Source organism: Spermophilus citellus (assembly GCF_964194105.1).
Source record: "Spermophilus citellus genome assembly, chromosome: 3".
NCBI lineage: Eukaryota > Metazoa > Chordata > Mammalia > Rodentia > Sciuridae > Spermophilus > Spermophilus citellus.
Window position 1 is genome coordinate 177,526,434 of NC_138184.1, and position 22,836 is coordinate 177,549,269.

Genomic DNA, 22,836 nt, shown 5'->3' on the forward strand with positions numbered 1-22,836 from the left:
GGGATAGTAGGGGGTAGGAAAGGTAGCAGAATACAACAATTACTAATAGGGCATTATGTAAAATTGTGGATGTGTAACCGACGTGATTCTGCAATCTGCATTTGGGGTAAAATTGGGGGTTCATAACCCACTTCAATCTAATGTATGAAATATGATATGTCAAGAGCTTTGTAATGTTGTGAACAACCAATAAAAAAAAAGGGTTGGGGATGTAGCTCAGTGGCTATGTCAACCTGGGTTAAAAAAAAAGACAACTGTTTATTTTCTATCTATTCTATCTCCTCTAATTGCTTAAGAGCAGAGACCCTTACCTTTCTTGCCATCTCTGAGAGCTGCTCAATCACTGTTGACAATGGTAACGAAGAGTAATGGAAAACGGTGTTCATCCTACTCAGCGGATGAACAAATTTGAGCACCTTTATGCTGTCAGCCCCACTCCCTTATTATGGGGTACCTCAAGCAAGACAAGATTAAGGTCTTTCCCTTAAAGAGCTTTCAGCATGTTTATTCCTTCCTCAAGCAGTGGTAAACCCCTTTTGTGGAAAAATCTCTTTTCTTTCCATCTAAGTTGGGATCTGTTGAGCAGGCAAAGGGAGATAAATGGGTAGTGTCCCAACTTCTGCCTTAGCGTGGGAGGTCTGCGGCCGACCGGTAGAAGGCGCTCCAGAGAACATTGTCCTTAGAAGGCCAAAGAACCCGCAAAAGATTGCGGAGGACCCCTGCCTCTGCGCTTCTTTTTCCTGCTGGTTTCCTTCAGAAGGGACCATGAGAAAATAGGAGGTCCAGACGACCGGGAAGATGCGAGGTTACTGTTCCACCCTTGGAGGACACACGCCCACATAGACCTCCCGGTGTACCCTCACCTACTTCGGGATGAGAAAGAGGGTGAGTTTGAGGAACCGCCCAGAGGGGCACGGCAGAGCCGGGTGCCAAGAGCCGGCTCCAGTCAACTCCCGGAACCCCGCCCCCGGCGCTCAGAACCCGCCCTAGGCACACAGACCCCGCCTCGGCGGCCCCGCCCCCTCCCCGGGCCCCGACTGGTGCGCTCACAGCCCTGCGGGGGCCGGGGAGCCTCCAGGCGGAGAGGCTTCGGCCGCCCTGAGCCACGGCCTCCGCATGGAGGGGCCGCTTGGTTTACCACCGGAGTCTGGGCTGCTCCCGCAGCCGCTGCAGGGAGGCGGAGCCACCGCTGTTCTGGAGCCTGGAGCCCGGCAACACCCGGGACACGAGACAGCAGCGCAGCGGTACAGCGCCCGCCTGCTGCAGGCCGGCTACGAGCCCGAGAGGTGACGCCCAAGGCAGGGCGCGCGGGGCGCATCCGGGGCGGGCGGCCTAGGAGGGCGCGGTGGCTCCGGGAACCCCGCGCGCAGCGGGGGAGGGGAGGGGCAGGCCCACACTCCCTTTCCTCCAGCGCCTCCACCCCTAACTTCCCGCGACGCGGTTCTGCAGCCACGCACACGGCTCAGGCTCGGGGATGCCGGAAGGCACTGTGCAACGGGTTAGGCGCTGCGTTGCTCCAAGGAACAGGAGAGGGAGAGTAGGTCGTTAAAACGTTCCCTGAAATCTTAGCCCTGGATCAGACCTCAACTACACACCCGACGACACCGGGTCCAAGTGGTTCCAACTCCTGGTGTTCAAACCGTGGTTTGTTGGAGTTCCTGTCCAACTTTGCTTCCTCCACCTCAGCTGTTTGCTCCTAGAACTACCTTCAGTAGTCTTACTGGCCGGTGTGCGTGTCCGCATGGAGCGCCTCCCCAGGGCCAGGTGAAGACACTGGCCCCACCTCGCCACGTCCTTTGAGGCTGCCTGTACGGCTCATCTCCTAAGACTCAGGACCCCATGCTGGGATCTGGAAGGGAATGAGGGTGACTGGAGGAAAGTGGGGGCAATGAGCTAGGTCCCAGTGGAACTGGCTGGAAAGGAGACAGCGGCTAATCTCTTGGATTGTATCGCAGCTTGAAATGCAATCCCACTGTCCTTCCGGTCCAGAGGATTTGGACATCTTTCTCTGCCCCATCTGCTGGTGCTCAGCAGCTTGGGAAGGTGGTGACCTGGCAACTGGATTTGGGGAGGGGGGGTGGTCTGGGGAATTAGCCCGGTAGCTCTGCCCAGGGGCTGGCTGCTTATGTAAGAACTTTTAACGGCTTAAGAGGCTTGGAAGCCGGGTCCCACCTGTCCCTGCAGGCTGTCTCTCTAGAATTGATGTAAGCTTAGGCAAACCCTGTCCTTCCTCCTATGCTAGGAATCCAGCTGCTTGGGGCTCAGGGTTCAGGATGACAGGAGAAGGAGCACAGTCGGAGAGGGAGTAAGTTGGGAGGACTCAAGATGACAGGGAGAGACCACAGTTGGGGAGGAAGTAGGCTGGGATGATTGGGGGCTTGATGAAGGCAGTATCTTGGATAGAGCAGGTTCTAGAAAATGTATCATTTCAGAGCTCAGGCTTGGAGCCACTCAAGAACATCCCTTCTCCAGATGTACTGTTGCATGGAAGGGACATTCCTTCCCTCCACCCCACCCCCCAACTTAGGCTCCCAAGAGCTTGTATAAAACCTGAGCCCCAGCCAGGTGGTGTAATGAGATTCAAAACCTGCTGGCTAGACCTACATCTGCCTTCACCCACCTGGAGCTGTGAAGAAGAGGCCAGGTTCCATGAGAAGTTCTGGGCTTGAGTCCAGTGTTACTGCTCCCTGGCTCGAACTTGGGCAAGCTGTGCCCAAGTTTTTCTCCCCTAAAAGTGTTTTGAAATCTTGTTCCTTCAAACAGCCCCAGATCAGATAGAGATCTCTGGGCTCCCCGCCTGAACCTCAGTACCCTGCTGGGTACTAGTCCCCTACCCCTGATGAAGGGGTTTAGAACTGCCCCTACTACCCTTGAAGCTGCTACATGGGGAGTCTCAGGGGACCAGCAGCCCTTCTTCAGGCTAAGGAGGCCCACTGGTTGCCTTGGTGTCTCCTCCCCATGGAGGAAGCAGCTGGGGAAGATCAGGAAGAGGGAGGAGTGAAGGGGTGGGGAAGGCAATGGATTAAGTCTCTGGAAAAGGACAGCCTAACCCAGGGCTGAGCCCAGCAGCTTAGAATAATGAAGAGCCCTGACACAGGTCAGAGCAGGAGGGGTAAGGGTCCATGAAGTCTGTAATCACTAGGAAGGTGACCCCACACACACAACTCAGGCTGGCAGCCTCCTCCCCTGGATCCCAGTTTCCTAGACTGGGGTAGATGTCACATTAAGATGGCCTGAGACAGCAGAACCCAGCTGCTCTCCTGGGCCCCAGCCCTGGTCAAACCCTGCATAGTACCCTCGCTATTCCTAGGGGTTAGTGAGCCACAGAAGGTCCTTTAGAGACCACTGTGCTCTGAACTACAATTGGCATGATGGCTCAGTTCTATGGCCAGAAAAGGCTGCTCTGAATGGCCAGGGTGCTCTCTCTCTCTCTCTGGTTGGTCTCACTGCTTCTGCCCCAAATAGCCAATAAGGGGTCCTAGTGACAGACCCCCCAGGATCCCCTCCATATGACCAAACTCCCCCTCCCCAATAGATCTCTGAATGGTGATCTCAGTGAGGTGTTTTCCAGTCATTTCTGGAAAGCTGGCTAGAGCTCTGGCTCAGTGAGAACCCCAGCGATCCCTTTCTTCTTTTCTTTGATGCCAGAGGGCATTCAAAGGCCCCCCATCTGGAGCCCCAATGAGGGAGGGGAACTTGAGGGTGGTGGTGTCCCTACCCCCCACAGGAGTCAAGAGGACGCCTGTGAGTCTCCTCTAGCACTCTGGACTCCACAGGAAGTCTCCCCTCCCCTCTGTGCATGGATGGAACAGTCTGTTTTTCTGGCGGAGTTGGGAGGGGGGCATCCCAGGGAGCCTCCTGGCTTGGAAGTCAAAACTCCCCTGGGCCTGGCTGCCACCACACAGCTGAGAGGTAAACAAACTCAGCCTCCAAGGCTGAGGAGGGAGGGAGCCAGTGCCACAGACAGCCCCCATGCTAGGGAAAGGATTGAGTCCGGTCTAACTCATTCTGTCACCTCATCAGAAGTGAGCTATGGAAACCATAGGAGAGCAAAGGGAGGAGACCATTGTGGGGGTGGGCACAGGGAGTAGCATTAGCAGTTCTGATCACCTGTCCCCCGCCACCAGTCAGTTTCCTACCTAATCTTACTGCCCCCCAGGTAGAAATTTTTGTCTTCCTGGGCACCCAGGGCCATTAAAACTTCTTGCTCTGGGATGTTAAGTTCCCTAGCCTCTGTCCTGATTTTTATGCATACTTACTTGTCTAACACAGGCCTGTGACCCTCCCCCATCTTCCCACCACACTACCCTCCCAAATAAAAACAAACTGTCCTCTCTGGGGCCAAACGCCCTCGTTTCTACACCATTTTCTGAGCTAAGACCGCCAAAATGAGGCCTTGGACCAGGAGTCAAAAGCTCCTCTCTTTCCAAACTGTAGGTTTTGCTTTTATAAGTGGGGGAATCTAATATTGGCAATTAATAGATTATGGAGTAAATGTGGTCATTTGTGAAAAATGCTTTGTAGACTGCAGAGGGCTCTGAGGCTGCCAAAGGTCAGAGAGTGTCATTAAATTCCCACCCCCTAGGAATAATGTAGGGCTTGGGGTAGTGGTCCAACTTCTACCTCCTGTGGCTTAGGGACAGGTGAGCCCAGATGAGTACTCAGGGATCCAGGCCTTGATCAGGGTGCGGAGATTAGTATTAGGGAAAAGAAGAACCACGTTAGAGGTAGGTACCCCTGAGGTTGGCAACTGGAGACGGGCCAGCAGATCCCAGTGGCCAGGGGGATCTAGGCCAGGCACGCAGCTGGGGTCCTGGGAGGAGCGTGAAAAGGTGACAAAGGGGGCGTGTCCTGGCCTGCCACGGTCCCTTTCCTGGCAGGTCCTACATCCTTCTGCCCTGCCTCTGCAGGCAGGGTCGCTGTGCCACTGCAGGCTGCCAGGGCGTGCGCGTGGTGTTGGCGGCGGCTGAGCCGTTCGGGCTTTGCCCTTTGTGCGGCGCGGGGCGGAGGCAGCGGTCCTCGAGGGAGGGGCTAGAGGAGAGGGCGGTTCCCGGGCCGCCCACTGCAGCCTTAACCCCCGCCCCTGACTCGCCCGGCTCGCGGCAGCAGCGTGGCCGCGGTGCGCGTCAGCAGTAGCAGCGGCGGCAGTGGTGGTGGCAGCAGCGGGGCGGCCCGCGAGGGTGTTTATGTTGGGTCGCGGTGTCTCCCGGCAGCATGGCGGACTACCTGATCAGCGGCGGCACCGGCTACGTGCCAGAGGATGGGCTCACCGCGCAGCAGCTCTTCGCCAACGCAGATGGCCTCACCTACAAGTAAGCTTGGGGCTCGGCCCTACCTGCGAGCGCGCACCGCCGCACTGTAGCCCCCGGGCCCCACACGTGCACGGCTGCCCCTTCCTGACGCACGCTTGCCCCGGCCCAGCAAGAATGACTTGGTGCCAGCTGTGGGGGCTGGGCCCGGGAAGGAAGGAGGCCCGTGCCGAGAGCAGACGGACGTGGCACAGCAACATCACGGCCCTCTGTGCCTTGACCCGTTTCTGGCCAGATCCGGGTGAATCCGGGCCCTCTTCCTCCTCTCTTGGGCATCTTGGCCTCCTGGAAGGGCCTTGGGATGTGTCGGAAAGCGGGGTGTGGGAGTTTTGGGGAGACTTCAAGCAGACCTTGGACCAGGATGCCCTTTCCCTCCTAGCTTCTCCTGGAGAGCAAAGTGGTTCCTGAAGCCAGCTTGGGCAGCTGCTTGAATATTGCCCCCAGGAGAAGCCCGGCTGGGCAGGGGGACGACTCCTTTTTTCCACCATCCAGTCCAGCCTTCCACTTGTGCCCCTGCCTGTCCACAGGTTGGCACTGGTGTCCCTTTGCATGAGTATTTTGTGACTACCACTCCAAAACCCACCACACATAGGATTTTGGAGGAGGATGGAGATCTACTCTGGCCCTGAGCTAGTTGTCCTGCCAGCTGCAGGCCTGGCACTAACCATGCCTCCTGGCTGCAGGACTATGTCTCTGCCAGGAATGAGCATCAGAACTCTGGACTGGGGCAGAGTGAGGATGCTGGTGACCCAACAGTATCCTTGGACTGCCCCCTGCCATCTCTAGTCTGGATGGTAAGCATTCCTACTTGGCAGGCAGTTTCCCTAAAAACCAGGATACACTGTCATTCCTGGGGAGGGTCCCCCCTTGCCTGCCCGTAGGGAGAGGAGTATATAATGCCAAAAGGCCCAGATTCTGTCTCACTTAAAGGTCTTATTATACAAAAGAAGGGCTGCCAAGGGGCATGGGGCAACATAAATTCTGTTTCTGTAATGGTGCTTGGTGATTGGATAGAGGGAGTAACCTTAATAGGTTTTTCACTGGAGTTTCCTAGGGGAACTCCCTAAGGGAACTTCTAGGAGTTTCTCTAGGCCTTGGGGCATATTAACCACCCACTCCCATCCGCCCTAAAGACTTTTCCTTCCTGCACTGGAGGCATCTGTTACTTTGCTTGTTAGGGTTCAGAGTGCTCTGAAGTGTGGGACGGACATTTGTTTTTGGGTGTGTCTGTCAAGGCCTGCTGTGATTCCAGGCAGGTTGAGCCTGCTGGGGACCTGGGGCTGTGGCACTGCACCTAGACATACCCATGCAGGCCTGCACTCCCCTTTTGGACTTCTCTGTGATCGTGGCCTACTCTAGAGTTGACAGCTGCCAACTTTGGCTGTTCCTGTCAGGCTTCCTTGCTCCCCTTCCCAACCACGGTCATGTCTGTTGGTTGCTTCTGGCCTAGCATCTGCTATGTTAGAACTCAATCCCCTGGGGTCCCTCCATGCTGCTTTGAACCTTGGGTGACTCAGCAGCCCTGGCATTGGAGTGTGCAATTTGTCCTATGCTGGGTCACATTCATGTCATGTTGCACTACAAAATTGTTCTCAGGTTGTTTTCTTTTGTTGATTTACTATCTGCCCGATCAACACTGAGGTTTTCAAGGGCAGGCACTGTATCTGGTTTCTGTGGCCATATGGGTACTTCTGTGTTCTCACAATATCCACTGAGACCTGAAGGCAATGGATATTGTAGGCCATCTACCTTAGTGGCACCCAGATCCACAGACTTGACATCTTTGGCTCTAGCTCTTGGAGCTGGAGTCAGCAAGACACTAGTGAGGGGAATAAAGAGGGTTTGTAGCAGTGGGACAACAGGGATCAGAGGGCTCCAGCCTCAGCTTCTCTGGCCTTTTCCACATCCCCATGATGCCTCCCTGGCATGGCAGGCCCTGCGTCTTTTGGGTACCCATGCCCATCAGTAACACTTGCTTTCTGTCTTTGCAGCGACTTCTTGATCCTCCCGGGATTCATAGACTTCATAGCTGATGAGGTGGTGAGTCCCTCTTCATTTGGTTGGGGAAAGGCTGGCTGTGTGATAGAGGACACTGACTTCTTGCTCAAGGGAAGGTGTGGGAGAGACATTTCTTGGGAATGTGGTGGGTATAGCATTTATTGTTGCCAGAGGAACTGGCACAGGGCAAAGTGTTTTGCCTGGTGGGACAGAGGCAGCTGGGGGGTTCTGGGAAGTGCTGAGTAGGGGCCTGGCATGGGTCCAGAGGATGCTCCGTCACTGACAGAGCTTGGGGGAAGGTTCAGAAAAGGCCTTGGGACAGAAGGGATTGGGTGTGGCTGCCTTATTATGTAGACCATAAGGACTGCTTGTTGTCTGAAATGCTGAGCAAGGACAGGGAGGAAGCCCAGTAAAATAGCCAGTAAAATTATAGACACTTGGAATATTGTGTTCAGTGATCATTCACTGACCCTACATTGGAAAAGAACTGGTAAGAAGGTTTGAAAAAGTAGGATTTGAGACAAATATGAGGAAATATATGGCTTACTTTCCACAAGGGGCTGAGCAATGAGCCAAAGCAATGGACAGTTAATATATGATCAATTCAGAGAAGCCAAGAGAGGTAATGAGGATGGTATAGATTAGTTCATGAAAAAGTTTGGTGTTCTATGATGGATTCATGCACCTTTTAAAAAGGGGAAGAGGAGAAGCAGGAAAGGGAAGATATTGGGGAATGAGGTTTATTAAATTATATCACATACATATACAAATATGGCAAAATAAATCCCACTATTGCATATAATTATAATGCACCAATAAAAATGCCATTTCTATTGCTGTTATTATTGCTCTTTATTCTGGTCTGAATCTCATGAAAGGCCAGAGCACCTGAGCCTAGATCATTTATGTGTTGGCAAAGCTAATATCAAGCCTGTGAGTAGCCAGAGCTGACCCAGACAGATTATTAGGGGAACATGTGGGCTATTTTGGAGATTTCTTTTATGACAGCAACCAGGAAGCCTTGTTGATCCAGCTGTTCAGTTTAACATAGTTTCCTACTGGGCGTGGTGGTACATGCTTATAATCCCAGCAACTTGGGAGGTTGTAGCAGGAGGATTTCAAGCTTTAGCCCAGACAGGGCTTTTAGAGAGATTCTGTCTCAAAAAAATAAAAATAAAAATGTCTGGGGGTGTACCCTGTTGATAGAGCACTCCTGGGTTTAAGCCCCAGTACTGCAGACCCTGAGCTGGCTGCTAGGGAAAGAAGGACCAAAAAGATCCTCTTGCCTAGTTATTCAGGGTCTCCCTTTCCTTGCCAGGAAGGTTGTAGCTTTTCTCCTGTGGCATGATAGGAGAGGAGAAGATGACATTTTCTAGGCTGTGGGGCCAGGGTTCTGGCCCAGGGTCTGTGATGGACCTAAGGGGTCTGTGAATCTCAGAAATGACAGTCTGTGTCTGGCAGCTTGGGGAACTGGGACTGGGGGTAGCTGTTGACTTGAATCTCAGAGTGATCTATGATCTGGCCTTAAACACCTTTATAGGCAGACAGACTCCCCAATCTGCACGAGTGTCCCCTATCCAAAATGATCAGGACCAGAAGTGTTTCAGATTTCAGATTTTTTTTGAAAATTATAATATTTGCATATATGTAATAAGATATTTTGGGGTGGGGCCCAAGTCCACACCAGAAATTCATGTTTCATATACATCTCATACATATAGCCTGAAATAATTTTATGTGCTATTTTTAGCATGCCTGCATTTTGACTATAACTTGTCCCATGAGGTCAGGTGTGGAATTTTGTATTATCATTCTGGTGCTCAGAAAGTTTTGGATTTTGGAGGATTTGGGATTTGGACCAACAGTGCCTATCCCTGACTTCTTTGCAATCCTGACTTCTTTCTTGAGCTCTAGACCCTTAGGCACTCACTTTCCAGTGCTAATAGACACCTTCATGTCCCTCCCTCTACCTCAACCCTTGTCACCCAGACTCCAGTCACCACGTGCTCCCAGTGGTCACTTGGCTCTATTGTTTTTCTTCATAGCCTTCTTCCTGATGGAAGTCATCTTGTCCGTGTGTTTCATGTCTGTTATCTTCCTTTCCAAGTAGAATGTCAGTTTCATGAGAGCTGCTTTGCTCACTGCAGTTTCCCCAGGGCCTGTCCTGATGCAGGATATATGTAGGTGCTGGTGAGTGTTGGCTGATAAAATCCTTTAATGGACTGTGCCTCCATCCTCAGGACCTAACATCAGCCCTAACCAGGAAGATCACTCTAAAGACACCCCTGACATCCTCGCCCATGGATACTGTGACAGAGGCCGACATGGCCATTGCAATGGCTGTGAGTTCTATGCCTGCATGGGGACCCTAGGCAGAGGGAACGGAACAGGATGGGCTGTGCTGAGGGGCCGGGCAGAGGGAGGTTAGTCACGGCTCTGATCACACTTTCCTTCCACCCCAGCTGATGGGAGGAATTGGTTTCATTCACCACAACTGCACCCCAGAGTTCCAGGCCAATGAGGTGCGGAAGGTCAAGGCAAGTACCAGGCCCCACCCCAGAAAGATGCCACTTGGCAGGCCCTACCCTGCAGGCCATCCCACCCTCCCTGCAGCCCTGCAGGCTGCTGCTTTCCCTGGTTGACTGCTGTGGGGTCCTGGCTTTCCTTCCTCTCAGTGGAGACAAAATGAGTCCTCATTTTCCCACTATACTCCCCCAACCTATTGAGGTCCCTGGCTTCTCTGTGGCACAGCCAGGGCTGATTCACTCCCCCATGACTAGGCTGCACATCACCCCTGGATTTCTTTCAGCCTTCTCCTTCCCCTCTTGCCCACAGAAGTTTGAGCAGGGCTTCATCACAGACCCTGTGGTGCTGAGCCCCTCGAACACTGTGGGCGATGTGCTGGAGGCCAAGATCCGGCATGGCTTCTCCGGCATCCCCATCACCGCAACAGGCACCATGGGCAGCAAGCTGGTGGGCATCGTCACCTCCAGAGACATTGACTTCCTGGCTGAGAAGGACCACACCACCCTGCTCAGTGAGGTGCCAGCAGGGCAGGGCTGTTGGGGCTGGAGTGCAGAGAGGGTTTCATACCCCGGGGCCCCAGGCTAGTGCCTGTGACGAGGGACCAGAGGGAGGTCTGGCTTCTTCTCTTTCACCTGCCAACCTGCAGGCAAATATTCCTGGCCCTACAGGTGATGACACCACGGATTGAGCTGGTGGTAGCTCCAGCAGGTGTAACATTGAAAGAGGCAAATGAGATCCTGCAGCGCAGCAAGAAAGGTACTGGGGAATGGGCAGAAAACTCCACACCCAGCATGACTACCTGTACCCTAGATCTCCCTGTTCCTCTGTAGCCTCGCAGCAACCACACTGGGCCTTGGGGAAGGTTCGAATAGCCCTAGGCAGACTGGAACATGAATCCTGATATCCTCCTGGCTTAGGGAAACCTGTTCTGAATTCAGCCTCTTCACAGTGTGTTTCTCAAAGCTAGTTCTGTGAGGTGCTCATCACATAATAAGGGCTCTTTGGCCTCAAAAGTTTGAGAAATATTGTTTCCTATATCCCCTTTCTTGCATAGAGAATTACATATTGGCTCATTCAAGGCTCTGAGAAGTCCTGCAGTTAAATTTGATATTGGAGCTGTTTATATAATATTCACTGGATTCCTATAGGCTAATCTTTATTTGGCCCATACCAGAGAGTTCTTTGGAGTTTGTATTGGGCAGGGCATGTGTCCCCTCCAAAACAGCGTCATATTTATGCCCTGGCTTGTGACCACTGCTTAGGGGCTGTCCCTCCCACCCCTAACAGACCACAGGACATAAAAAGCTCTAGGAACCTGCTTGCCTAAGTTTCTTTGCTTCCTGTGCCTTGGGAAGAGATTCAGGTTCTTAGGAACACTTCCTGGGTGGGTGCTGTCACCTAGTGGCTGGTTTGGGTACTTAAGTGGAATCTTTGGCATGGTCCATTTTTCTCTTTACCCCCAAACACACATCACCCAGTCCCCCTGCACACCCCAAAGTCTGCTTCTTCAACTTACCTCTGCCTTCCTGGCCAGGGAAGCTGCCTATTGTTAATGATCGTGACGAGCTGGTGGCCATTATTGCCCGCACCGACCTGAAGAAGAACCGAGACTACCCTCTGGCTTCTAAGGACTCCCACAAGCAGCTGCTATGTGGGGCAGCTGTGGGCACCCGTGAGGACGACAAATACCGCCTGGACCTGCTCACCCAGGCGGGAGCCGACGTCATTGTGCTAGTAAGGAGGCTAGTGGCTCCCCAGAGTTGATGCTTCTATGTCTCCACATTCACCTTTCATTTAGCCTTGACTCTCCCTCACTGTTCTTCCTCTTAACTTCTGCACACTCCCTAGTGTCAGAATTCTGAGGGTCACAGGCTTTCTGTGGAGCCCAAAACAATGGTGGGCCCCCTGAGAGACTTCCTCATGCATAAGTAAACCCTAATAACTATAGCTCACATTTACTGAGAGCTTCCTACCCTTGTTAGCGAGACACTGAGCTAAAATCTTATCTTTTTGCATATTTGCTCATTTAATCTTTGCAATGCACTTTAAAGTACAACTACTATTCTCAATTGTTAGATGAAGAAACCAAGGCTCAGAGCACTTAAGTGCCAGGCACCATGGCACATACCTGTAATTCTAGCAACTCAGGAGGCTGAGGCAGGAGGATTACAAATTCAAGGACAGCCTCTGCAACTTAGCAAGGCCCTATCTCAAAGATAAAATAAAAATTAGGTTTGGGGGTATAGCTTATAGGTTAAGTACACCTTGGTTCAATGCCCAGTACCACAAAAAAAGAAAAAAAAGGCAGCTAAGTAATTTCATTTGGTTGGTAGGGATTAACATTACTGGTTAGGGACTAACATGCGGCTTATGTTAGTTAGCTTTCCATTACTGTGACGAGATACCCGAAATAATCAACTTAAAAGGCTTTTTCAAGGTTTCAGTCTGCTTGGCCGTGTTTTGGGCCCTATGGTAGTATAGTACATCTTGGTGGGAGAATGTGGTGAAGGCCAGGAAGCAAAGAGATAAAGGAAAGGGAGGGGCCAGTATCCCCGGTGGCCTAACTTCCCTCACCACGCTCCTCTTAAAGGTTCTATTACTTCCCAATAGTGCTATCGACTGGGGTCTAAGTCTTCAACATGTGGTCATTTTGGGAATTCAAGATCCAAACTATAGCAGGCCCAGATAGTATCTCCCGTCCATGAGGATGTACTTGTACAGGGGGATAGGGGAGGCATAGGAAAAGGCTGTGTCTCTACTGAAGACTCAGTGTTGTTTAATATTCTGGGAAAGCTGGTCCTTTTAAGGATCAGCCAAAACTTGTCAAGTGACTCTTCAGTTAATTCAGGAGAAACAGAATTAGCACTGTTTTGTTGTTGTTGTTGTTGTCTCTTTGTTTTGGTTTGGGTTTTGGTACCAGGGATTGAACTCAAGGGCCCTCAACCACTGAGCCACATCCATAGCCCTATTTTGTATTTTATTTAGAGACAGGGTCTCACTGAGTTGCTTAGCACCTCACTTTTGCTGAGGCTGGCTTTGAACTTGTGATCCTCCTGCCTCAGCCTCCCGAGCCGCTGGGATCATAAGTGTGCGCCACTCCACTTTGCCTAGAACAAGCACTGTTGAAACAGTTTTCACAAATTTCGGGGGTTCATCCATTCAGAGTCTTCCTCTCCCAGTGAGGAGCCTCAGCTCTCTAGCCTAAGCTTTCTGCCCCGTTTCTCCCAGGACTCATCCCAAGGGAACTCAGTGTATCAGATTGCCATGGTGCACTATGTCAAACAGAAGTACCCCCATCTCCAGGTGATTGGTGGAAATGGTGAGTGCAGGCTCCCCTCTCATCCCCTGCTCCAACCTCCTCACTCTTCTCTGTCCTTTTCCACCCCCAGGGGATGGCATTGCTCCTGGCATGGGGGTCAGGGGTCAGGATGGGCTTTGGTCAGTGCAGGTGGTCAGGTTGAGGGGATGGATAGACAGAGGTCCTGGGAAGCCCATGGGCAGGGCAGGGGCATCCCATCCTCACACTCTTCCTCTGTCTCCTCCCCACCCCCAGTGGTGACAGCAGCCCAGGCCAAGAATCTGATTGACGCTGGTGTGGATGGGCTACGTGTGGGCATGGGCTGTGGCTCCATCTGCATCACCCAAGAAGGTGGGTGTCCATGGTGGGAGGAGTAACCGCTAGGTCCTTTCTAGTTCTTGCTCCACAAGTGCCTAGGAGTGCCCACCCTGCCAGGCCCTTCCTGGGATAGTGGGTTAGGGTAACTCATGGAGGACCAAGTATGTGAGGGCACCCTGAGTTTTGGGTGTCTACCAACCTGCTACTCAGATCCTGATCAAGGAGACTCCGTCTGCGGCCCAGGGCCGTGTGCCTACTTTTATACAGCGCTTGCTGGAAGCCATCTGAGGGTTCAGACTGGATTTGTGACAAGGCAGATGCTTAGAGGCGTGAAGACAACACGTCCCACAACAATTGGGACAGTATAAACCCACATTTGAAGGAGCGGGACGGAGAGTTCCCCTCCACAGGCACTTGTGGAACAAGCCTTTTTGCAGGGTAGGTTCCTGAACATGGAGGGGAAGAGGAGACCCTGACATGTTGCCCATGTAGTTGACAGAGTCCTGCTTGGAGGCTGGTGTCTGACTTGTGGGATGACTGCCTGGAGGTGTTGGGTCTGGCTTGGTCTCTTGTGAGGGTCATTTCTCCAAAACACTGAATGACCCACTCTGTGCTCCCTGCCCAAATATCTCCATGATTTGGTCTTCAGAGCCTTTGCCTTTTTAAGTTTTTACCCTTCACCTTCGCTGACCACCATGGTGAAATATGGGCCCTCTCTCATTTGACAAATATTGATTGAGCACCTACTATGTGCCAGACTCTGCACTAAGCATTGGAGTATAGTAAGGACAAAACAAATGAAAGTCCCCTTTTCTAGTTTATCTAGCCTTTAACTTACCCCTATCAAAGTACTGGTTCGTTAGAATTCCCACTTAAAACCTAAAGGACCGTGGACAATTAAAGAAATGAATGTGAACCAGTGTCCATAAGTACCTAACTCTAATAACAGCTTTTGCAAATGAAAACTTCAGAGGGGACCTTGTGCCTCCAGAGTAGATGATGCTGGGGACTACCAGTCTGGGGTGCTTATACTCTGAAGACCAGTACTGATCCGCCCATCTGAATCCCCTGTAGTGCTGTTATGGGTGGGTGACCCAGATCCCTGAAGTGACATTCACTCTGATGTTATCTCCTGACACCTACCTTATGCTCAGAAACACCATCCACTCCCATCCCTTTCCCCAGAGTGGAGGGAGGCAAAGGAGAAAGGGCTGGCCCAGCCTGTGCCTGGCCCCTGTGCTGACTCCTCTCTGTCCTGTGCACCCACCCTCTCCCAGTGATGGCCTGTGGCCGGCCCCAGGGCACCGCTGTGTACAAGGTGGCTGAGTATGCCCGGCGCTTTGGTGTGCCAGTCATAGCAGATGGTGGCATCCAGACTGTGGGACATGTGGTCAAGGCCCTAGCCCTTGGAGCCTCCACAGGTGAGGGGAGGGGCTTGGGATGGGGCAGGTGGGGCTGGGAGTGTGTGGGCAGTAGGAGGGCTTTGGGGGCAGGAGGCACTGATCCTTTCACTTTTACAGTGATGATGGGCTCTCTGCTAGCTGCCACCACTGAGGCCCCTGGTGAGTACTTCTTCTCAGATGGGGTTAGGCTCAAGAAGTACCGGGGCATGGGCTCTCTGGACGCCATGGAGAAGAGCAGCAGCAGCCAGAAACGATACTTCAGGTATGTGCCCCCCCCCCCCAGCCCTGGTAGATCAACCTGTAGTCCTTGGGTCCACACATGCCCCTGACCTCCCCAGATGCCACCTGTCCCCATATCATGGTTCTGGAAACCGAGACACAGGCATACGTAGCAGATGCAGGACCAGGACCTGGGCCACCTGACCCAGAGGGTGTGTTTGTCCCTGCTGTAGCCTAGTGAGTGGGTGCTGTGGGACCCTTCTGGGTGGCATCCCCTCTGCCTGTTCCCTGGAGAGTTAGGGTGGGGTCCTTTGAGCAGCCGTCTGCTGGGCTCAACCTCCACAACCTCCCTGCAGTGAAGGGGATAAGGTGAAGATTGCACAGGGTGTCTCGGGCTCCATCCAGGACAAAGGCTCCATTCAGAAGTTCGTGCCCTACCTCATAGCAGGGATCCAGCATGGCTGCCAGGACATCGGGGCCCGGAGCCTGTCCGTGCTGCGGTGAGCACTGCCACTGGAGGAGGCTGGGAGGCTCCCCCCATCTTGTTCCTTTCTTTCTCTTCACTTGGGCAACCCTAACCTGCTCATCTGCCTGCCTGCCAGGTCCATGATGTACTCAGGAGAGCTCAAGTTTGAGAAACGGACCATGTCAGCCCAGATCGAGGGTGGTGTGCACGGCCTGCACTCGTAAGTGGGTGGCCTCGCTGGCTGGCACTGGGTTGGGCACATGGGGCCAGGGCTCAAAGGCCAAGTTGAGGTTCCAGGGGCCCCATGGACCACCTATACCAGGGATGGGTGCTGTTGCAGGATGACCCATCGCCCTGTCCTACAGGACCCAGCCCACCCTGGAACCTTATCCTGTACCCCCTATGCAGCCAGGCGACTCCCCTCCCCTCGGGCATCTCCCCGAGCAGGGCACGGGAGGTGTGGCCGCTAGCCCCACCTGGGCTCCCCAGCCCTTGCTTGCTCAGGAAGCTTGGTGGCTGGTGGCAGGGGACTGGTGGTGCTAGGCTCTTGCTGGTGGTGGCCCCAGATAGGCAGGCAGAAGGGGGCATGAGCCCTCTGGCGGGGAAAGGGGCAGAGAGACAGGTGCTAGGGCCGGCGCTGGGGCAACTGTGGGTGGAGGCAGAGCTGGTTGGCAGCAGTAGTTGCAGGCATGCGGCCCGCCCTGGTCAAGAGGGCCCATCTCCCCAGACATAGGCGGGCATCTAACCTGTGTCTCTTTCTGCCCCACCCTTCCGTAGCTATACCTTTCTGCCGTGTAAGTAACTGCGCTGCCCGGGCCAAGAGTAGAGTAGAGCAGGGGCAGTCTGGGTGGGACCTGGGCTGGGAGGATGGACACTGGGTTGAGGGTGGTGCCAGGATAGAACCATGGGACATGGACCCTGGGATTTGGCTCTCCTGGCCCCTGGCTCCAGCACCATGGTAGAGGAGGCTATCCATGACCTCATCCAGCAGCAGAAATTCAGATTCTTTTGGGGGTGCAGGGAGATGCCCGTGACCACAGGTCTGAGGCTGCTGGATCCAGTCCCATTTTAGACTGGACCCAGTGACTAGAAGGAGCCTGGCTACCCTGTGTGCAAGGGTGGGGCGCAGACAAGGAAGTAGATCAGCTTTTGGCCAGAACCCACTCTGTAAGGATGGCTGAGCTGCGTCTTCACCCCAGGAAATGAGGACAGTTCACTCAGATGTGGCAGTGGCCGGAAGGAGCATGGCTCTCTCTGGACCTGGCACAGTTCTTCAGGGAGCCTGGCCTGGGAGGACAGAGGCCCAAGGCTGCCTTCTGCCTCCTCCCACCCAGAGACAGGGGCTCCGCAGCAACCTGTCCTTTCCCAAATCTGGGGGTTCCTGGGTGAGGGGATTTTAGGAAGGGAACAGGGTCCACACACCCACTTTGTCCCCTCTTGCTTTATCCCCACAGTTACGAGAAGCGGCTGTACTGAGGACAGCGGTGGAGGCCGAGGTGGTGGAGGGGGCACATCCCAGGGTTTCCCTTCAGGCACAGCTTCCCTCCATAATTAAGTGGTCCATGGATTTGCACTATGGGTTCCCAGCTCCTTTCCAGGGAGAGAGGTGGGGAGGCCCTGAGGGGACTGTGGCCCTTCCTGGGCACCCCCCCTGCAGAGTCAGGATGCTCCCTGGACCAGGCTGCCCTGGGAGCTCCCCAGGTTTCCCTTCTTCAGCCCTCTGAGCCCAGCCAGCCTGGGCTCTCAGGCCCTGTGCCTGCCTCAGGTCTCTCTTGCTGCAGTCTGCTCTGGCCCAGCTCCCACCCATGGGGCAGGTGGCCCCTCCTGGCTTCTCCTGTAGGGCATCTCCCTCCGTGCCCCTCCCCCGCAAATGGTGCTCTCCTGGCCTTGCCTCTGGCCCCTTCCCGGGCTGCTGCCCTCTCAGCCATGTGGCACTCTGGGCTCCTGATCAAGGCCAGGGGGAGGTCTCTGCCCCCTTCCCCTGGCCTGAGGCTACCCCAGGCCCTGCTCCTCAGGCCACTCTCCCCTCCCTGAACCTGGGGAAGAGATCTGCCGGACACTCCTGACTCTCCACTGTCCCCAGGTGTACCATCCCCGCCCTCTCCTCTCAGCTGCAGTTGAAGGCTTTAACTTTGCACACTTTGGGGTCACAGTTGCATAATTATATATTAAATAATCTGAATAAATCGAGCAGGTCTTAATGACTGTGAAATCTTGTCTCTGTCCCTTGTCCACTGGGCTGAGGGTGAAGCAGAGCCTCACTGGAGATGGTCCTCCCAGGAAGGCGAGGAGGGTGTTGGAATACTCAAGGGGATACTGGCACAGCTGTTTTTGTGGCAGGTCTGTGCCAGGTGACCAGCAGCTCTAGCAGCTGGGCAGTATTGCAGAGAAGGTCATCTCAGCTGTAGAAGACCAGCATTGAGGCCTTATGAGGTGCTGCTGCACCATTGCAACCTGGTAATGGTGAACAACGCAGAATGGACACAGGTGGAAGTACTGGGTGTGTATGGCCCTGAACTGAGTGATCTCATTAGCTGAGACACACCTATGGGCACAAGGCAAATGAGTGAATTCCCACTATTCTCTGCACCTCAGGACCTACTCCCATTTGCCATCCTCCACCCCACCCCACCCCTGCTCCCTGCTAGGCAGATACACTGCCCCATAGGCTGCTGTTGCCTCCTAAAGTTGAGAGGTCTTGGGACATACATTTTGCCTTCCTGTGGCTCTGGTGTCAATAAGCAGTGGTTGCAAAGCTGTCCCACCAAGGCATGAAACACAGAAGTTGGCCTCAGAATGCCCTAGTGACAGAAGGTGGGGGTCATTAGTGATGGCAATCTGGAAACACTTCTGTGACTAAGGGAGGGCTCCACAGCACCCTGTTGCCACTATGCTGATGGCTCTCTTGGGCCCCTATTGACAGAAAGACTTTTGGCCAGGGGCCCCCTATCTGATGACTGGGTCAGGCTTCCGTTTTATTTTCTAACTTCATGGCATCTTCAGGGGCGAGAAGGGAAGAGTTAGGTGTTTTCAGAGCTGATGTGAATAGCTGCTCCAGGAGTTGTCACAAGGGAATGGGTCACACAGAGTCCCTGGAGGTCTTGTGCCCTGAAGTCTATGGCTTTTGTGAGCACCTGAGAAAGGTGAGCCAGATGGCTGTGAGGAGGAGAGGGGATGAACTAAGATAAGGCCCTGTCTCATGGCCTGTCTTGTGCAATGGTTTACTGAACAGGAGCTGGGTGTGCTGGCAGACTCCTGTAATCCCTGCGACTCAGGAAACTGAGGCAGGAAGATCACAAGTTTGAGGCCAGCCTGAGCAACTTAGCAAGACCTTGTCTCAAGATAAAAAGAGCTATGGATGTAACTCAGTGGTAGAGCACTTCCTATCATGGGCAAGGGCCAGGTTCAAATCCCATTTCTGCCAAAAAGAAAACAAAAAACAAAAACCATGCAGGAAGCAACGTGACCAGCAGTTGAGATAGGAAAGTCTTTAGGTTTTTAGGTAAATGCCAAGTACTCTGGATCAAAGGGAGAGGATTTTTCGAACTAGACCTGATTTGCCAGTAGAGCTAAGTAGAATGGGTTACCTTGTAAGTCAGCACCTCCACTTTACTATGTATCTTAGCGCATTAGTTTGGCCCTTCTGAATTTTTAGCACAATGCTCCTCAAATTTTGGGATTTGGGAATTTTTAGCACAGTGCTCCTCAAATTTTGGTGTGCATTAGAATCATCTGGAGGGCCAATAAGGAACCCAGAGGCTCTCAGGAGAGAGCTGGAATCTAGACTTCTGAATGATGAATCAGCACCCAGATTCTGATACAAACCAAAGTTTGAGAATCACTGTTGTAGAAGAAATCTGTGCATCCAATTTTACGATTTTTAAGACTTTCCAAAGCATGTTAGGTGGACATAAATTATTTTTACATGGTGCAGAGAATCTAACCCAGTGCCTCATGCATGCTAGGTGAGCGCGCTACCACTTTAGCCACATCTCCAGCCCTGGAAAAGAATTTCAGATGACATAGCACCTACCTCATGGCCTCATTACCTGAGGATTATGTGAGAGAACCCATAGAAGATTATTGGGGCAGTGAATTAGTCTTGTTCCCTATTTTCTCTCCCATTCTCCCAGATAGAACTGGGAATAGCCCAGGCAACATGCTCACTCTGGGCTGCAAATTCAGGCACAGTGGGCAAGGTCCAGGTGGGACAAAGGGACAGATGCTGTGGATGGGAAAGCCACATCAGGTGGATATGCTGAAAGTCCCAGAGCCACTTTTGGGACAGAACTTGGTCAATGAAACTTCATGCCACCTGAAATCCAGGGAGGCCTGGATTGCATGGACCTGGCAACCCTCACCCTCTCCTGCACACTCATCCAGTGCCATGTGATCCAAGCTGCTCACCACCAGGCTGTTGAAGATGTGGCACTGCAGGTGCCAAGCCATGCTGCCATGGCACCCCAGGTCCAGTTCCTGCACAACAGCATCAGTGTGAGGGTGTAGACACCCAGGGAGAGGGTGTGCATATCAGTGGGTGGTCAGCTGGTACCAGGTCTCTGCAGCAAAAGAGCTCCTGAGCAGCCTGAACAGGCCCCAGCATGGGCACAGAGAGGGGAAGGTAAGGTAGAGCTGCAGGTACTTGGCCTAGGCATGGATAGGAGTAGAAGCAGTGGGCAGGGCCAGGGACCCTGGGAGGCCTGGGTGGATGGAGTGAGTCATGTCACCATCACTTTAGTGAAGAACAGTGGGGCGCTTTCTGGTGCAAGCTGGGGACAGATGAAGGAGGAGCAGTGGGCAGTCCTCACATCTGGTCCTGCTTTCTCTGTCACCCAGGAAGGTTGAGAACAGGGACTCTCAGATGGCATGACCTGGGAGTTCAGGAAGAGCTAGATGAGTCACCATTGCCAGCTTCCTCCTCTGAGTCCCCTTTCAACTTCTGTGACTCTAGTGCAAATCAGGGAGAGGCAGCCAGCCTGGAGGGGAAGAAGGGTCAGCACCCCTGTTGTGCCTGATCTGCTACTCTTAATCCCTCTCCCATCCCTGTCCTGTCCAGAGAAGAGGGTTCTAGCCATTGGGGATTGGAGGCTGGGAGGGAGGGCAGGGAGGCAGCTCCTCCCTTTGCTCTTATCCTGAGATTTTTACTGTTTCAATGTCCCTTTGACTTATGAGGGATACACTCCAAAGCCCAGCCTTTTACACACACACACACCTTATTAGGGAGTTAGGGAGTCAAATCTACCCATTTTGCTGAGCCCACAGCAGCTCTTCTGCCTCCATCTGGAGAACTGGGAGACAGGGAACCTGGCCAGAGGTAGAGGCAGGGGAGAAGCACCAGCTTCACTGTACTCAGAGCAGCACCCCTCGCCTGCATGTGTGGGAGATGAGTCACCATTGCCAGCTTCCTCCTCATTTACCTTCTTTCTGGCTCAACTCAGGAAGGAAGAGGATTGGGGTCAGGGACCCAGGAGACCTTGGTCCCAAGCCTGTTCCACCTCTTTGACCTCATCACCTTCTGGGCTAAGAGCCAGAGTGTCTAGCTTGCTCCCAGCCCAAGCACCCCCAGGCTTTCTGATTCTTGACTCTAAGCCTCAGATATTCCACTTTCCCTGAAATTTTCAGGGCAGGCTGATCTCAGAGTGGCCAGGGCAGGGGCTGCCTCAGGCAGGAATCAATTCAGAAGTCCTGGTCTCCAGAGCCAGCGTCTGCCTGTTTCTCTTTCTTTTTCAGGGGCATGATGATCTGAGGTTCCTAGTGGGTTGTCTGACAACTGTTGTTGTGGGTAAGGAAGGTCCTCCTCAGACAGAAGAAGAAAGTTGGGACTAGGGCACTAGGAATTGAGTGGCTGGGAAGAGGGGGAATAGGAGAGGACATTAGAAAGGACCTTACTGTGACTCCATTTGTCCCAGTAAGGTCCCTCAGAGACTTCCTATGGGAGTGGGTTAGTGGAAAGCAAAATACACATCTACCCTCCGGATTCTGAGCTTCGGGAAATCAGTTAAGGGGAGGGACTTCCTTGGGACCCCACTCCCCTATCTCTTCCTCTGTGGAGAAGGACATGGCTCTCACCCTCCCTGTTGTCTAAGTGTCAAAGTCCTTTTCATGCTTCTAGTCTCTGGGGAAATATAGTGGCAAAGGAGCAAAGAGCTTTTCTATGGAGATGTCAGGGAGAGGTGGGTGCAGTTAGAGGAGTATTCCCTGCTCCCAGGCCATGGGATTCCTGGCTCTGGGTGCTCAGAAACAGTGAGGCACTGCATCCAGCAGATGGCGCCCGAACACATCGACCGCTGGAACCCCAGGGAACCGGGAGCTGGGCAGTTTCCTAGGCAACAGGCAGCAGTTTCTGAAAGCCCTGCCAGTGGCAACCTTTCGCTGGTTGCCCACGTCCAGAAGTAAATTTGCCTTCTGTAGGACAGGAGGGGCATGGAGGTAAAACAATATCACAGAAAGAAAGGCTGGTGGAGAAGAGTGTAAGACTTGTTTTCTGCAGCCATTTATTACTCTGCACAGTGACCTGCTAGGTGCATCTTATCCTCAGCAACCCTATAAGGATATAATGCATATTCTTCCCTTCCTTTATTTTTGCGGTACTGCGATGCAACCCAGGGGCTCACACAGGGTGTACCACTGAGCTACACCTCCAGCCCTTGGTGCTATTTCCCCCCACCCCCACCCCTGGTACTGGGAATTGAATTCAGGGTTGCTCTACCACTGGGCTACATATCCTGTCCTCTTAAAAAAAATAAATTTTTTAAAGTTATATATGGACACGATAACTTTATTTTATTTATTTATTTTTATGTGGTGCTGAGGATCAATTCCAGTGCCTCTCATGTGCCAGTGGCTCTACCACTGAGCCACAACTCCAGCCCCTCATACCTTGTCCTTTTTATCTTTTATTTAGAGGTGGGGTCTCATTAAGTTGTCCAGGTTGATTTCAAACTAGCCACCCTCCTGCCTCAGCCTCCCAAGTAGCTGGTATTATAGGCATGTACCATTAAACCTGGCTACACATTCATGGAGTAGATGAGGCTCAGAGAAAGTGACTTGCCTGAGTCTATTCCATTCTTCACCAGCTGGTGGGAACCTGGGTCTACCAGGATGTCCTCATTTAGAGATGTTATTCTGTTCCATTCTGCCTTGAGGTGGGTGTGAAATGTCCTATGAGGGAGCTGGTAGTGAGGTTTGCTGGGAAAACAGGAGCAGAGCAGTGAGTGACGAGAAGAGAGGTGAGATGTACCCAGCCCCTTCCAGCCCAGTTCTCTTCTCATCAGCTGGGTGTGGGTTCCTCTGTCCAGG

At 53.0% G+C, this 22,836-nt stretch overlaps 1 protein-coding gene across 2 annotated transcripts; it reads left to right on the forward strand.

The window, feature by feature from the left end:
* Positions 1-1,027: 1,027 nt before the first annotated feature.
* Positions 1,028-17,742, forward strand: IMPDH1 (inosine monophosphate dehydrogenase 1). 2 transcript variants are annotated; one of them, XM_081287623.1, is made up of 16 exons: positions 1,028-1,286; positions 5,214-5,312; positions 7,301-7,349; positions 9,548-9,649; positions 9,770-9,844; positions 10,143-10,349; positions 10,502-10,589; positions 11,368-11,567; positions 13,062-13,152; positions 13,387-13,482; positions 14,727-14,870; positions 14,970-15,114; positions 15,428-15,571; positions 15,674-15,757; positions 16,315-16,331; positions 16,992-17,742. In XM_081287623.1, exons 1-16 carry the CDS (start codon positions 1,117-1,119, stop codon positions 17,090-17,092), a joined length of 1,812 nt encoding a protein of 603 aa, XP_081143749.1. In that variant the 5' UTR covers positions 1,028-1,116; the 3' UTR covers positions 17,093-17,742. The 2 variants fall into 2 exon arrangements, with proteins under 2 accessions (XP_081143749.1, XP_081143748.1); XM_081287622.1 differs by lacking the exon at positions 16,315-16,331 and having other exon boundaries at positions 1,029-1,286.
* The last annotated feature ends 5,094 nt before the right edge of the window (positions 17,743-22,836 follow it).

Bases quoted from the DNA above. Each gene is read 5' to 3' on its own strand.
- IMPDH1 (XM_081287623.1), top strand. From the start codon at position 1,117: ATGGAGGGGCCGCTTGGTTTACCACCGGAGTCTGGGCTGCTCCCGCAG. The intron at 9,845-10,142 runs GCAAGTACCAGG...TCTTGCCCACAG, and splicing joins ATGAGGTGCGGAAGGTCAAG to AAGTTTGAGCAGGGCTTCAT. The intron at 15,572-15,673 runs GTGAGCACTGCC...CCTGCCTGCCAG, and splicing joins CGGAGCCTGTCCGTGCTGCG to GTCCATGATGTACTCAGGAG.